Below are 15,152 nucleotides of genomic sequence, written 5' to 3'. Positions count from 1 at the left end.
TGCTCATGTAGCAGTTATTGTACTTAGAGTCTGCTTGTAAGCATGAAATTTATTTAAAAACTATTGTTTCAAGGGAAGTCATTTGTGTACAATTATTTGGTCCATACTTATTTAGTGTGTTGTACACAGTCTTCTCAGTTTTCTCAGAAATTTGAGAAGTATTAATAAATAGTTCAACCATTAATATTTAAAAGAGAGTAAGCATTAAGCTAATAATGCACCCAGATCATGTTTATCATTGTTATTATGCAGTCCATTCCCAACAGAATTATATAAATACTTAACAACCTTTTCTTTTCTACCCTATCAGTAACAATACATGTTATTAATGACATCATCTCTTGATGGCAGCTGACTGTTGATATTCATAGAGAAATGAAGATATACAAATGTAGGTTTCCAGGCAAAAATTTTATTCTTGAAACTTAGAAAAGTTGTGTCACCGTGGTAAAAAAGGAAAAAAGAAAAAGAATCTGTAAGGGTATTTATACAGGTAAGCATACACTTAATGTGAAAACTTGAAGTCCTTCCAGTGGAATATTCTCATAAATATTCATTTATAAAACAAAATAAATTTCTCTGCAGCAAGAGAAACCTTCCTGTGTCTGCCAGCCAGACTATATTCAATTATCAGAACATGATACAAGTTATGATGATCTAAAAAGTGACCAAGGAATTAGGGTGGTGACTTATTGCACCCAACATTGTAAAATTTGAAGGAAGCTGAAACTCCAAGCATCATAAGAGTGCCTGAACCAAGGTAGGCAAAAAAGACTGGAAGCAAGCCAAGCAATTCTTGTAATTTGATTAGATATGTCAGGAAAAATTGATGTGTAACTGTTGGATATTGTCAACATTAAAAAACAACATATTTCACCTCCAAAGTAGAAAATGTCTCCTGAATATATCTGCAGAGGTATGGAGGCATGAGCAAACGAGGTCACATCATTGTCCACTCTTACACTGAGACGATTCCTTTTGACAGAGAGAGATACAGAATGCCACTGGCCGTTATTTAATCCAGAACCTGAAAGCAAAATAAAACCCCAAAATTTAGTATAAACTTCCACTAATTGTTGTACTACCTTCATTTATAGAGTTGAAAGGAGAAGGGACCAATAAAGCAATCATAGCACCCATAAAATCTCCAAGTGATAGTGAAGTGAAGTGAAAAAGGACTTAATAAGCACAAGCATCTTTTGTGAAGTCAGAACCTTACTTCACATTTGATGAATAAAAAATAAAGGTACTTTAGTGAATAACTTTTACTGTTGTAGTAGGGTTGTCATAGCCTAATTATCTGCAATATATCCATTTAATGTAATGACTGAGAAGAGTATCCTCCCAATCTAAGGAGGTTATCATTAAGATATCATTGTGATGACTGATACAGTATTTTACACATAATACATATTTTACTACATTGTAATAAAGGATTTCTTAATATTTTAAATTAAAAAGTAGTCATTATATTACAACACAGCAACACAGTAAAATCCTGTAGATGTTAAAAGATTCAACAATCGCCATGTCAATGTCACAAGACAATTTTTCTTTCAGCTCATTTTTTTATTGGATAGGTATGGGAAAATATCTTGAGAGTTTAGCCCCCAACACAAATTTACATTACCTCTGGCTACGTAGATATATAGTGCCACAAAGCCATAAACTTATAGCCCTGATTCTGGAAAGTACTTAAGTATACATAATTAAATAAATTCTACACAGGGCATCATGTAACCACATTATTATCTTTAACAAGTGTTTAAAGTCAATGACGTTCTTGAGTGTACTTCAGAACAGAGATACTTCTTTCAGTGAAGAATACAACCTTTGAATTAGGGAAAGCCTTTTCTTGACTGCAGAGTGCTTATGATTTTTGATCTGTGATTTCCTGCTTGAAATTTCATGTATTTATGTACTCCTCTCTAAAATTCCTTGTATATGCTACAGTAACAGTCCATGAGTTAAGATTCATTTAAACAGAAAGAAAAGAAAAAAGAGAAAGATGAGCAGGTTCAAATAGCTAACTTACAGCATAACTAGGATCCATAGATTGTTAACTACCATAATCTAAAAAAAAGATTGGCCCACAATAAAGAAATAAACCCTAGAAGATTGCAAACTCAGATGAACTATCACCTATATAGTATCTCCAATACATTTAAGCAAATATTTGTCCTATATACATTTTCTGTCATTTTTTCCTTATTTCAAGCAGTATATTTATTATGAAACACATAATACAAAGTCATAAATATTTTGCTTTAGTCCCAGCCTTGCACAGGTACTTCAAGTAACAGATGATTTCCTCAGTCGTCACATCTCTTCAATACTCTAACTTTTCCTTCAGAAATCAAAGAATCATAGAATCATACAGCATTTCGGGCTGCAAGTGATCTCTAAATATCTGTTAGTCCAATCTCCCTCTTTGCAGAGAATTTTTTTACTGAATCAGATTGCCAAGACTCCCTTACAACATAACCTTGAACATTTGCAGGAATGGAGCATGTAAATATAACCTGTTTCACTTTAAAATTGTTGCCTCATGTTCTGCCACTTCAGATCCTTGGGGGAGAAAACTATGAAAATCTTCATTATAGCCCTTCTTTTAAGTATTGAAAGCCAGGGTGTCCCTGAAGCTTTTTTTTGTCTAGGTTGAACAACACCGACTCTCTCAGCCTGTCTTCACAGAGATGTGTTCCAGCCCTCTGATTATTTTCATGACCCTGCTCTAGTCTCCCTCTAGCAGGACCATGTTTTTCTTGTGTGGGGGACTCCAGAGATTGATGCAGTTATTGAGGTGGGGTGTCACCCACCAGCATCCCCAAGTCCTTCTCAGCAGGCCAGTGTTCAATCCTTTCCTCCCCCAACCTGTACTGATAGTGAGGGGTGCCTAAACCCAGGTGCAGGTACTTGCATTTGGCTTTGTTGAACTTCATGAGGTTCACATGGGTCCATTCTTCAAGGTTGCTTTATCTTCAAGTCTATCAGGGGCTGCATCCCTTCCCTCAAGCAAATCAACTTTACCACTCAGGTTGGTGTCATCAGCAAACTCACTGAGCATGTACTTGCATAATTTATGTTATTATTGAAAATACTAAATCTAGCAATACAGTCTGTCACTTCATTTCAATTATTAAAAAGACAACTGCTTTTAATTCTTAGTTGTGCATCCTGCTTCAGTAGGTACTTGTTCTGATGGGTAAACCATACTCCAAACCTTGCAATATTTGATGGTAAAGGTAGGTGAGAGGTTGTCCTAACATAAAGAATGGAATTTCAGACCATCAAAAGTTTTCGGTTACTGGAAAATTAGTAACATTAATTTCGTACTTTTTGGGTTGTTGATTTTAGTTTGCTTTACTGACCTACCATATGATTTTGGAATGGATATTCTATCTCCTCTTCCTACAGGTTGGCATGATTAGAGGTATTCAACAATGTCCATGTAGCTCAAGTTAAGGCTTCCCAAAAGTCCCTTTTATTGAGTCTGGGAACTGAGGAATGCGACGGTGGGAGCACAAGACACTCTGAATAAAACAGTTAATTTTAGCCCTTGAATAGAGAACCTTGATTAAATTCACATTTGCTTGTGTGGAGACATGGAGTAGTACAACATCTAAGTGGAGGAGGCCAGTGGACTACTAACATTTACATTCCATCTGAAAATTATATTGTCTGCTGCTCTACTATAAGTTACAAAAATGCTTAACCAGAAACAAGGGGGGAAAACAAAGCAATTGGTTTTTTAATACATAATAAGGTAGCTATTAAAGAAAATATCATTTATTTTCATTAGTTCCATCATTTTAAATTAAGTATTAAAATGTCTGTCGGAGACTGAAATGTTATAGTTTATGACTTAAACATGTTCATGAAGGACCTTTGCCTAGTATAGCAAAACTGTACAAAAGCTGCAGAGAAAAACCAGGAAAACCTGAATAGGCTTTCTGACTGAGGCCCTGAACCACACTGCTCACTGCCTGCTGATGCAGATAAGTGAACTCAGGAGAAGAATACATTTACAGAGCACAAGCTTAGCACCCTTGGGGTGGAGACCACAGCCCCAGGATCTCAGCTGCCAGGAGGCACAGAGCCTCACACCAAAGGGTGGGGGAGAGGTTTTGGGAGTGTGGTGAGAAAGCCTCTGGTCAGAGGCAGTGAATGCCCCTCCTGTGCTGAGCAGGGGAGCCCAGGGGCAGAGTTCCTTCACCCTGGGGAAAGCTGATCCACAGCAAGGACAGCTGAGGGGTGTCATGGCCCATCAAAGGCCCCCCAGGGGCTCCCCAGGCCCTGCAGCAGAGATGATGCAACAGATCCAGTGTTGCAAGGGACAGTGTCAAACCTAGCCCTCTGCAGGGGAGGCACCTGGGCACTCCCACCTGGCCCAAATGCATATTAATCCATGGCTTTTATATTCCTTGGCATGGTGGCCGTGGCAGGGGAGCCTCACCACCCAGCAGACCAGATGGAGGAGAGCAAGGAGACATCGTTGGTACCCCTGGAAGGGTGATATGTTTCTATCTAACCTCTGTCACTCTCTCCCTGTCCCTCCCTGTCCCTCCCCCTCCCAACTCTTTTTCTATTTCTTTTCTCTCTCTCTGTGCCTCTTTCATTATTAAATAAAATATATCAACTTTTTGGCACCAACACCTACACTCATTAGGTTTTAATCACATATTTTGGGTATAATTTGAACCTTTCTGGGTTCGATCCATTTTATTTGCGGAGACTTAGTTTCCTTTGCTTGCTTAGTTTAAACTGGTTTGTAACAATAGGGTCTATGGGAAGCCTAGAAGAGCAATGGCACCCATCCTCAGGAACATATATGAAAATACTGTGGATATAAATTATTAGAAGATCAGTGTGAAACAAAAAAAAGTTTAGAGGAAGTAATTTATAGATAAGTCTGATGTATAACAATCAAATCCCATTGTTGTTAACATCCCTTAATTAAAAACTGCCTGAAAATTCAAAGCTGCATAGAAATAGAGGGTCATAGAAGAAACTGAGTAATAAGGTCTAACATTTACTCATATTGTAATTCAATTTGGTCTCATTATTCAAAACAAATTAACTTTGTTGATTTCTTCTTTTTTAGATCTATGTTATTTCTTTGTGAATATTTAATGTACAGCTTGCAAGAGAGGCTACAAAGGAAAGATATTAAACAACCATTCTGTAAAATAAAAACAGAACTCATAATAACTTAATTACTTATGAATTAACATGCCATCCTCCTTGGGCTTATAAGGTTGAAGAAATTCCTAAAAAACACAGGATTAATTAATTTAACAATTGTGCACAAGGAAATATACTCTGATTTAATGATCAAATATTACATGTGTGTCTGTGTGTGTGTGAAAGTCAGGTCCTAAGTTCTTGCCTGTAGGGGAGCAAACCTGTCCAACCATCCATGATTTAATTACTCAGTCTCCAAATGCAGACTTGAATTGCTTCAGTGAGTGCTACGACAAACACTTCAACAACTCAAGGAAAAGTTTCCCATATGGTTTTGTTAGATAAATTCTTTCTTAGGAGGGAATAAGATGACTTTACATTAGGTTTTGCCTTCACAAAGGCAAACATAACTCCTTCTGGTAGACTTTATGAACAGAAAGCTGAACATAGCATGAGAACATTAAATTCTCTTTCAGCATAGAACGTCAAGATTTATTTTGGAATGTTTATGCTAATATTTTATGTATTGTGTTGCAGCTTTGAAATGGAATAAACTGCTCCATGCGCAAGTCTACCTACAGCTGTTAAAAGTGCCACAACCTTCAGCTGGTCTGTTAAAATGACAATCCATGGCAACAGTTTCTTTAACATATATCACCTAATTGAACAGCAATTGAAATGGCTCCTAAAAAGCCAAATTCATCACTGCTAACTACATACCACTGACATTCCTACTAAGAAATTGACATTTTCAAATGGTAAGCCTAGGGAAATCTCTTGTCATTAAAGTGGTACTCTTTGTGCATCAGTTATTTTAGATTATAAAAAAATACCAGGGCTGATCATATTATCACCCACAGGAACAGAATCACAGTATTTATGTAAATTTCAACATTATCTGTGGTCATTACAGGCTTATGGTCTTTTCCTGAGTTAAAATAATAAACGGTTTAAAATATAACTGGTAATGATTATACTCCTGTAGAAACAAAATGAACTTCAGAATTTCTTTTCCTTCCTTCCTTCCTTCCTTCCTTCCTTCCTTCCTTCCTTCCTTCCTTCCTTCCTTCCTTCCTTCCTTCCTTCCTTCCTTCCTTCCTTCCTTCCTTCCTTCCTTCCTTCCTTCCTTCCTTCCTTCCTTCCTTCCTTCCTTCCTTCCTTCCTTCCTTCCTTCCTTCCTTCCTTCCTTCCTTCCTTCCTTCCTTCCTTCCTTCCTTCCTTCCTTCCTTCCTTCCTTCCTTCCTTCCTTCCTTCCTTCCTTTTCCTTCCTCTCTCCCTCCACCCCTCCCTCCCTCCACCCCTCCTCCCTTCTTCCCTTCCCTCCCCCTGCCTTGCCTTGCCTTGTACTTCCCTTCCCTGAACTTCTCTGAGCATCCTCGAACTTTCCTGAACTCCCCTTCTTTCTTTTTCCCTTCCCTTCCGTTCTTTCTTTTACCCCCTCAAGGACACTTTCATTTTGTAAGAGGAATTAAAACAAGGAGTCAATCTAAAACAAACGGGAGCATGAAACAAAGATTAAGGAGACCTCATCCTCATATCCTCTGGCTGTTTCTTTGCCCTGCTTGGTTCTGCTTTGCTCTTCTTGTCCACATTAAACTGTCTAGTGCACTTTGTGAACGTTTTAGATCAGTTGATCCTTATTTTGTCTTTGTACCAATTATAACTGTTTTGGGAGTTGCTCAGTTTTTTTGCACCTGTTAATTCAGTTTACACATTACTTAACTGGAACTAACTTGGCTTCATTTACACTAATAATATTCTGCTTTGTGAATATGAAATAGGACACACATGCTTGTGTATGGGTCAAAATAAATCTAAGATCAACTGATGTTTTGGATGTCATAAATGTGTTTTCTGCATCCAAATTCACCATTACTTCTACAACGTATTCCTGCAGCTAGTGGAGAAGCTCTGGTCATCTTTGTCCATACAGAAACTACTCCAGCCCCAGCCTCATTTCCTCACCTTCATATATTCCTTGTAAACCCATTTATCCACCTAATTCCTATCATGCAGTTTTGACTGACTGAGAGGTCATTTTATCAAATAATATAATATAATCCATCTCCAAGTAAAGGGCAAAATTCAATTTGTTTGCACAAACAGTGAGAAGCTCTAGGGCAGCTATGATACATGGAATGCCAGAGAACAGTACAGTGCTGATGAAGTGCTGCTTGGTGAAGGTGTTGTTATAATTGCATGATGATATTACTGAATCTCAATATTGTATAAAAAGCCTTGGAGGTGAAGATGATGTCATCTCTGTCCTGCTCCTATATTGCCTGAAAGATGGAGATTCCTGACTGGGTCAATAGACTTGTTCTCACATCAAGAGCTACCAGCACTCAGAAAAACTGAGGAGAACCTTTGTGGGTTAGTCCCACTCCTGCCAGGCAGAGAGAAAGTTAAAGCTGGGACCTGCTTCTCAGAACCTCAACTGGATACTCTCTGACATGACTATATATCACTGTAGTTACCTCATCCTCTTTTCTTGACATATTTGTTAGCCAAGAGTGAAATTACTCATAAGAAGACCAGAAGGTACTAGATTTCTGAAAATCTCTGTTTCACCCTGCTGGATGCCTAGCAGTGTACTACCAAAGGTAGATGTTGTAGTCTCAATTCAGCTATTAACTACAAAAGTGACCCTTTATCTCTCAGGTATTAATTTTCCTCAAGTTCCTTTTTTATTTTTTTAAATGCAGACTCAAACTTGCCCTGGTTTTCTGAAACATGATCTGGTATTGGGCATCCACTGTCCCAGTTTAATGGACATCTCTGCAATTGAGAACTCTAGAAAATAATAGGTGTGATATTTTTAATGATGCATAACTTTATAAAAATATGAGTTACTTGATGCCTTTGAAAGCACTGACAAATGGTGAAAAACATCTTAATGGCTTATCTTGACAGAGTAAGAGACTAAATTTCTTACACTTCACAACTGATAAATCTGCTTAGATTTTCCAGATTATGCACGAGCTGTACATACTGTATGCATGTTAAGCTAAGGATTCCATTCTTCAGCCTCTAATACTGCAAGTAATTTCTACTTATTCATGGGGAAAAGAAGAATAGGTATATTTGTGAGAAACTAAAGCGTTTAGAAATAATTGGGTGTAAAATTCACACAAGTAAAGCATAGTTGCATACAAAGTAGTCATAAAAACAAGTGAAGAATGCAGGCACTAAGTGAGATGACTTTTCATTAATCTATTTTTTTTCCACATAGGAGCCTTGGATTTTCTTTTTTCTTAATTTATGTTACCTGCAGCGATGTCGCTCAGTACTCTTCCCATTTTATGAAGATTGATTTTAAGTCTCCCATCACTCAGATATAAGAGGAAACCACCTGAAGACTGGTGTAGTTTACTGGATAATAGAAGTCCTTCCTTGTTCCAAGTGCGAAACTGAAAACTGACAAATACTTCATCTTGCCCTGGTGGGCCTGGCAGTGCCAGATAACTGCTGGAGCTCAGAAATGTAACAGGAACCACCTGTGGCTCTAAACATGAGAAGGACACGTTGCCCTAGAAAGAAATGAAACAAATATGGCATTAGGAAGAGTCATGAGAATTTCTCCATGGAAACTGCAGTTTCAAAACATGATGCATAGTACTTAAACATGTTAGTCTAAAAATCAGTTTGAAAAATGTTCAACCACATAGCTGTTTGACCAGAATAGACTCATCTGCCTGAGCAAAGAGTGGCAAGGACCTTTAACTGAATGAGGTAAGTTCCTAAATTACACATCTGATTTAATGGTACTTCAGCAGTTAGAAAGACCTGCTTTGTTCCTAGTTTGGCTCAGCCTCAGTAAGCACTAGGGACTTGAGAACTTTTTGAATGTCAAATAAAATGCCACCGAATGCATGTAAACACTTACGTGGTTCTAAATGTTTGGATGCAGAGAGAAATGTTGAGCATGGCACTGATTGTTTTAGACAGTGTTAAATTTAATAAAAAAAATTTCCAAATCAATGCAATTGGAGATGTGCGCCAACTCCAATGTTTGTTTTCACAAACAGAAAAATTCCATATAAAAATCCTTGCTACTTACAAATGCAAAACACATACTTAAATCAAGAGGGAATGTGTTTTCAAGCAGGCTCATATGGACTAGATAATGAGTTGGATTTATGCACGTAGCCTTTATTTTGTGCTTACCTTCTTCTGAAATAACTCTTTCTTAGGTAAACTTGCAGTTGAATTAATTGGAAACTCTGAGACTAACCTGCATCTGTACTTGTAGTGAGTGATGCAGATAAGAAATGTGGAATGGGAATAATGCATTTTTTGCATCTGGTGTCAGAGGTAGTTAATACTTTATGGTACTTGATAGTAGTACACTGTGCACTCTGATCTAATGACTTGCTGACACCATTTGAACTATAACAAATTGTTCTGTATGAAGTATTACTAAAGATTAATATCTTTGGAATTTAAAGTACACTTAATTTCTGCTCAACACAAAGAGGTTTTAAGCTTTTGAGCATGCATAAAACTTTGACCACACAGTAAAATTTTAAAATCAATTTAAGAAAAATACTCACTATTCCCTGGAGTGGCAAGGTATTAAAGTTTATGGATTTCCATTTTCTTCAAGGAAAATATATAAATAAGTAAGAGCTTTGTCTTATGAACTCAGCTGTACAGAAATGAATAGTCAGCTGAACTGACACATAGTGAAAAGACACTCCTCAGGTTAATAAACCTTGTTAAATGCTAAAAGCTGGCCATTTTCAGATTCCTCCAGTGAAGTGTCTATTTAATATGGGTTCTGTGGTAACAGATATACTTTCTGAAATATTTACATTATGAAACATCTCCTAAATAGTTTTGAGAGTAGCACGACAATTTAAAATATGAAAATAATGAAATTTCCAACTGCAAATAATTTCAAAGATCCCCTTCCACTAGTCCACCCATAGGCTACTATAATTGCCCATTCCCCAATATTCATAATACAATGGACAGAATACAATGTAGAAGTACCAGCTTAGTTAATTTTGGAATATTTCAGGTGAGTTTCACATGAGAAGAGATGCCTCTCATCCATTCGTTCAGGGACAGAGGACAAAATTTGATTCTTCATATTCTGAACAGAAATCCAAGTAAAAATATTTGGATTGTCAAAAAATTTAAGATATTTTTAATTATTCTGAGATTATTTCTATGATATCTCTGCATTTCCTTCTACTAAATAGGTATGTAAGCACACGTTGCAAATAGAAATTACCCTTGTTCTACTGCGGGGGAAAAAAACTCAAAAACAACAGCAAAGGACTTACTAAAATTTCTAGAAAGCCTTTTGTAATGCAGAAGACATTTATTTTGTTATTGGAACTATTTCTTTAAAAGGTGGGGATTTGGATAATATAACTGTTGGCCATGTCACAATAAATGCATTAAACCCACCAACCTAAACAACAGGTCTTCAGACAAAGGTCAGTATAAACTGAAAACTAGAACTTGTCGATCAAAATTATAATGCTCTGGACAAAGCAAAGTGGATCAGTGTCCTCAGTAATAAAGAACTTTTAAAATGTGCTGCTGGTGTTCTTATTAACCAGGTACATGTTCTTATTAGTCTGGTACAAAGCCAAACATTTGATGGCTTCTGATGCATCTTGTTCATTGACTTTTGTCATGCAGTTAGATCCCACACAACACTGTGATGTCAGACACATCTAAATATCAGCCAAAAAGCTCAAGAATAAAATTTATCCTGCCTTTTTTACTGGATGAGTCTATACAGCATAAAATGAAAAACAGCCCAATTTGGTAATGGCTTCATTTTTCTTTCATTACCAAATATAAATTTTACAGTAACTGTGTGCTAACAGGTTGGATTTGAAAGTGGTTGTGGTCTTTTTCACTACTTTACTTATTTATTTTTTCTTAACTATGAATCTCTTACCACAAAGTAGATCTGAGATTTATGCCTCCTGGCCAGGTCAATAATGTTCACTCCATTATAATAAATATTTTCAAAACACCCATGAAAGTTCCTGCGTGATAATGTCCCTGATTTTCCAGGCACTGGGATCCCTCCAAAGCTGAGCTTAGAAAGAGAAGAGAAATCAATAGTACTATTAAGTAATTTTCTAAGCAAAGAAGTTGACTATACTAGAAGAACAGAAATCAGACTGGCCCATAATGAATCTACTAATTCTTGTCTATTTCATTGTAGCACAACTACATATTAAAAGAATAGGCTGACAAAAATTAGGCGATATCAAGTCAAACATGTGTAGTAAAATATTCTGACATTTTGGCTTTTTGTTCTTCTTCTGATGTCCCTTAGCATTGTCTTGAATCAATTTTCAGGGTCCGTCCATTACAGTTGCAAAACCAAGGCAAAGAAGGACAAGACCAGGTACATGCAGACTATGCAAGACAGTGTGAAAAGGAAGAAGAAAATTAGCAACAACTTTAGGAAACTTGAGCCTAACTTCTCCACTGTGTGCACACCATAACTACCATAATACAAAACAAGAGTGCATCAAATTACATTATTCTAGGATATATTTGAAACAAATAAAAGGAGGTACATTTTCCCTTTCAAAATGCTTAGGCCGTGCAGTTCCTTTGTATGGTGCTGTAAAATTACTTAGTTTCAGAAGGAGATTGGAAGATTTAATAAAAATAAAAATCCATTGAGAGCTACTAAATTAAAGAATATCACTCTGTCTAAATAAGTCCCTGAGGCAAAAGCTGTTAGAAAGCAGTAAATTATTTTAGAAAAGCATTGCCACAAGGGTGACCTCAGTTATGCTCTAGTCTATGTTTTCACTCTTGGGCACCATAAGAAATAAGATGCCAGTACCAGTGAACTTTTGAGCTCACATATTTAAAAGCTATTCTGAAAAACGTTGTATAAAAGGTCAGTCTAAAATATTTATGCCTTAATTTTGAAATTTTACTTAATGTTTAAAATAACCTTACTAAAAAATCAACCCAAAAAAGTATTTCATTGTTATTAAATTATGTAAATTTTATAGTCAGAAATGCAATTCAAAATACAGTAGATTGTTCTTTATTCAAAGTTTCTATGCTTTCCTTCTATTCATGTTAGCAACACATACTTCAAACTATAGCATGTGGAAGAGAGGAAAATTTAACTTGCAATACTGGTTGATTCAGTAAAAGATATCTATTTGTCAACCAGTTATTTTCTCTCTCCCTTTTTTTTTTAATTGGCATGATTCTCCAAGCTTTGATGTTATGATTTACATTCAGAAATTCTGAGCAGATATTTTTGAAATGGAATAATGCAGACAGAGAACAGCATGAAATCCCACTCTAAAGTGCTTAAAAATTGGAATGAGTACAATAAAGTCTGCATGTCCCAGACATTCCGCTCTATCACTCATTGTCTTATCCAACAAACAGTATAGGGCAAACATAAAGCAGCTAGTCATCACATTACAACTGTGAAATCGTGTTTTTTTTAACCACAGGCAGGAAAATTTCACAGCATATTACATCTACTACTTTTCATGAATCTACTATTCTGCAAGCAAGATTTTTTCCACAGTACATTTTTCAGATCTAACAGGGATTTAAGTCTTAATATAAACCTTTTAAAATGATTTTATGCTGATTTATTGTAATTTCATCCAGTTTTATGTTAATAACATGAATATTCATTAAACAATAGCGTTGAGTTAGGTGTCATTCATTATGTTTACAATGTTGTTTGTCACATTTGCAGCTCTACTGAAAAAAAGATATTAAAATAATGAATTTGGGATGAAAAGGATGGTCTTTTGAAAATACTGAGTTAAGAACCTAGTGGAAGGTTAGTACTCCAAGAACATCTCTTTTTCTTTGATTCATTCCTTTAGCAGAAAATCCCCAAGGTCTTAAGGACTACAAACTTCCTTAAGTTCTGTTTTCACTACCTGTTTCAGTGCATTTGCATAACAAAGGTAATAAATGTAATAAAGGAAAGGTAATTTTCACACCTCATAATCAAGGTCCAAATAATTGAATTCTCCTTTTGCATGAAAATGATGAGTGTGTTTATCCACTGTAAAGTTTACTTGATTGTTAAAATGCTCAATGAGAACAGAATGCCAGTGTTGATCATCCAAAAGGCTGCCCAGTGTAATATTAATTTGGGCATTAGAAGGATGAGTTTTAGTATCACCTTGAAAGAAGAAAAATAAAAACTATTAATTTCATTGAAAAATATAATTATTCGAAAATATACTGCTAGTTTATCATACTTTATACATTAAAATCCACTTAACAGTTGAAGAGAAGTTTTAGTCAAATAATGCCTAATGACTATATTAGACTTTATGAGACTGTAGCTGTTACCTAAGTTAATGAGTAGGGACAGCTTCCCTTTAGTTAATTCCAGGGTGATGTGGTCTCCATTTTGTCCTTCTCTGTGGAGGAGAATTCCATCACTTTGCATTGTCTTAAACTTCAGAGAAATCACATCTTTCAGTGCATTAATGAGTTTTTTATTTAATGTGTAAATTAGACAACTTTTCCCATCAAAGCCAACCACCTCAGACCCTAGAAGAAATGAAAGATAATGTATAATGCTATGTCTAAAAGAAACAGTTGCATGTTACTTCAACATGATATGAAGTCCCATCACTAACATCTCTAGATCCACTTGTGCCTAATAAATCATACTTTACTTCTTCCCCATATATTAAGACTGTCGTGTTTTAATGATGATGCTATTACTACATAATAAAACCAGGCAAGAAGACATCTTGCCTCTATTCAAATCTAATACTGTTTTCATATGCTGATAGGTAGGTCTTCCTTTCTTTGGAGATATAAAGTACTGTGAACATTTCTGTTCTTACTTGTCTTCTTAGGCTGAAAATCTCTATTAATTTACCTGCAATTCATTCCAGTTAATAAAATCAGCCCAGGTTGCTGTTGACCTGCTTTCAGGGAAGCTCAGGGAAGTTCAGGGATTTTCAGGGAAGGGAAGGGAAGGGAAGGGAAGGGATGGGAAGGGAATAGGGAATAGGGCTAAATGATTTTATCCCAAGAGTATAAAAGAGTATCTATCAAAATCAGTACAGACTGAGCAAGATACACACAACTGAATGGATAACACTATAAAAAGCTCATAAAATATTCACAGTTCATATGTAAAGAAGAAAAAAGTAATTACCCTTGAAAAATATATTTTTGAAGCGAATGAAGATGTAAAGGACACTCAATAAAATATGAAGTTATTTTTCAACTGACTGGTTGACTTCTTGTAAGTCAAGGGAAACCCATTATCTATTTGCTTACTTTATATAATTTAACTAAAAATGTTTCTCCATATTGTCAGCATGGAAATGAACTGAATTCAAATTAACTATATTGCTTAAAGTTAGTAATTTATATTCCATTTTCAAAAAGTTCTTGTCAAGTGAATGCAGCTAGGTTTTTAAATATGATTTCTTGATTTTCTTTATATCTTGATAATGAAGAATTCATTTACCAAATGTACAATGAATAAGTATGACAGTCTACCAAAATATAAAATGCAGATTGACTATTTTACTTCATTTTGTCATTGAATGAATTTGGACAGGAAAAGCATTAATTACTGTTGAATTACAGTAATGAATGTGATGTAGAATAGCTTCAATAAAGACTTCAATAAGACCACTTGTACATTTATCTGCGTCTGTCAAACCAGCTAACTAGATACATTCTTAGTAGGCACTGATAACAGAAGGATTGAGAACATACTCTTCTTATTAGTTATTGGGACAAGAGCATAAAAAACATTAACATGGCTCTTAAAAATCATTTACACTACTCTGCAGCACTAGCTCCTAAGAAGGAAAATCTGTTCAGTCTAAATATAGAAAATAAACAAAATTAAACTTTTCCCCTGCCCTCACCCCATGAATTAATGAAGATTGTGAATGGGATGTAGATGTTAATCGAAATTCTTGTAACTTTTCTCACACATATCTTGTCTTCACCATCTA

General features: G+C 35.8%; 1 protein-coding gene across 1 annotated transcript in view; it reads right to left on the bottom strand.

Moving 5' to 3' along the window:
- Window positions 1-15,152, bottom strand: part of CNTNAP4 (contactin associated protein family member 4) — a 204,814-nt gene that overhangs the window by 55,891 nt on the left and 133,771 nt on the right. Inside the window, exons 5-9 of the mRNA XM_085042316.1 lie at window positions 13,513-13,716; window positions 13,155-13,339; window positions 11,105-11,248; window positions 8,453-8,714; window positions 878-1,027 (exon numbers count right to left, since the gene is read on the bottom strand). Of these exons, the coding sequence (XP_084898442.1) occupies window positions 878-1,027; window positions 8,453-8,714; window positions 11,105-11,248; window positions 13,155-13,339; window positions 13,513-13,716 (945 nt within the window). The remainder of the gene's footprint in view (window positions 1-877; window positions 1,028-8,452; window positions 8,715-11,104; window positions 11,249-13,154; window positions 13,340-13,512; window positions 13,717-15,152) is intronic.

This window comes from Lichenostomus cassidix, chromosome Z (assembly GCF_008360975.1).
Source record: "Lichenostomus cassidix isolate B80296 chromosome Z, HeHo_3.0, whole genome shotgun sequence".
NCBI classification, from domain to species: Eukaryota; Metazoa; Chordata; class Aves; order Passeriformes; family Meliphagidae; genus Lichenostomus; species Lichenostomus cassidix.
Note: the sequence above shows the minus strand (reverse complement) of the source record. Positions and strands in the feature narration are given on the sequence as shown.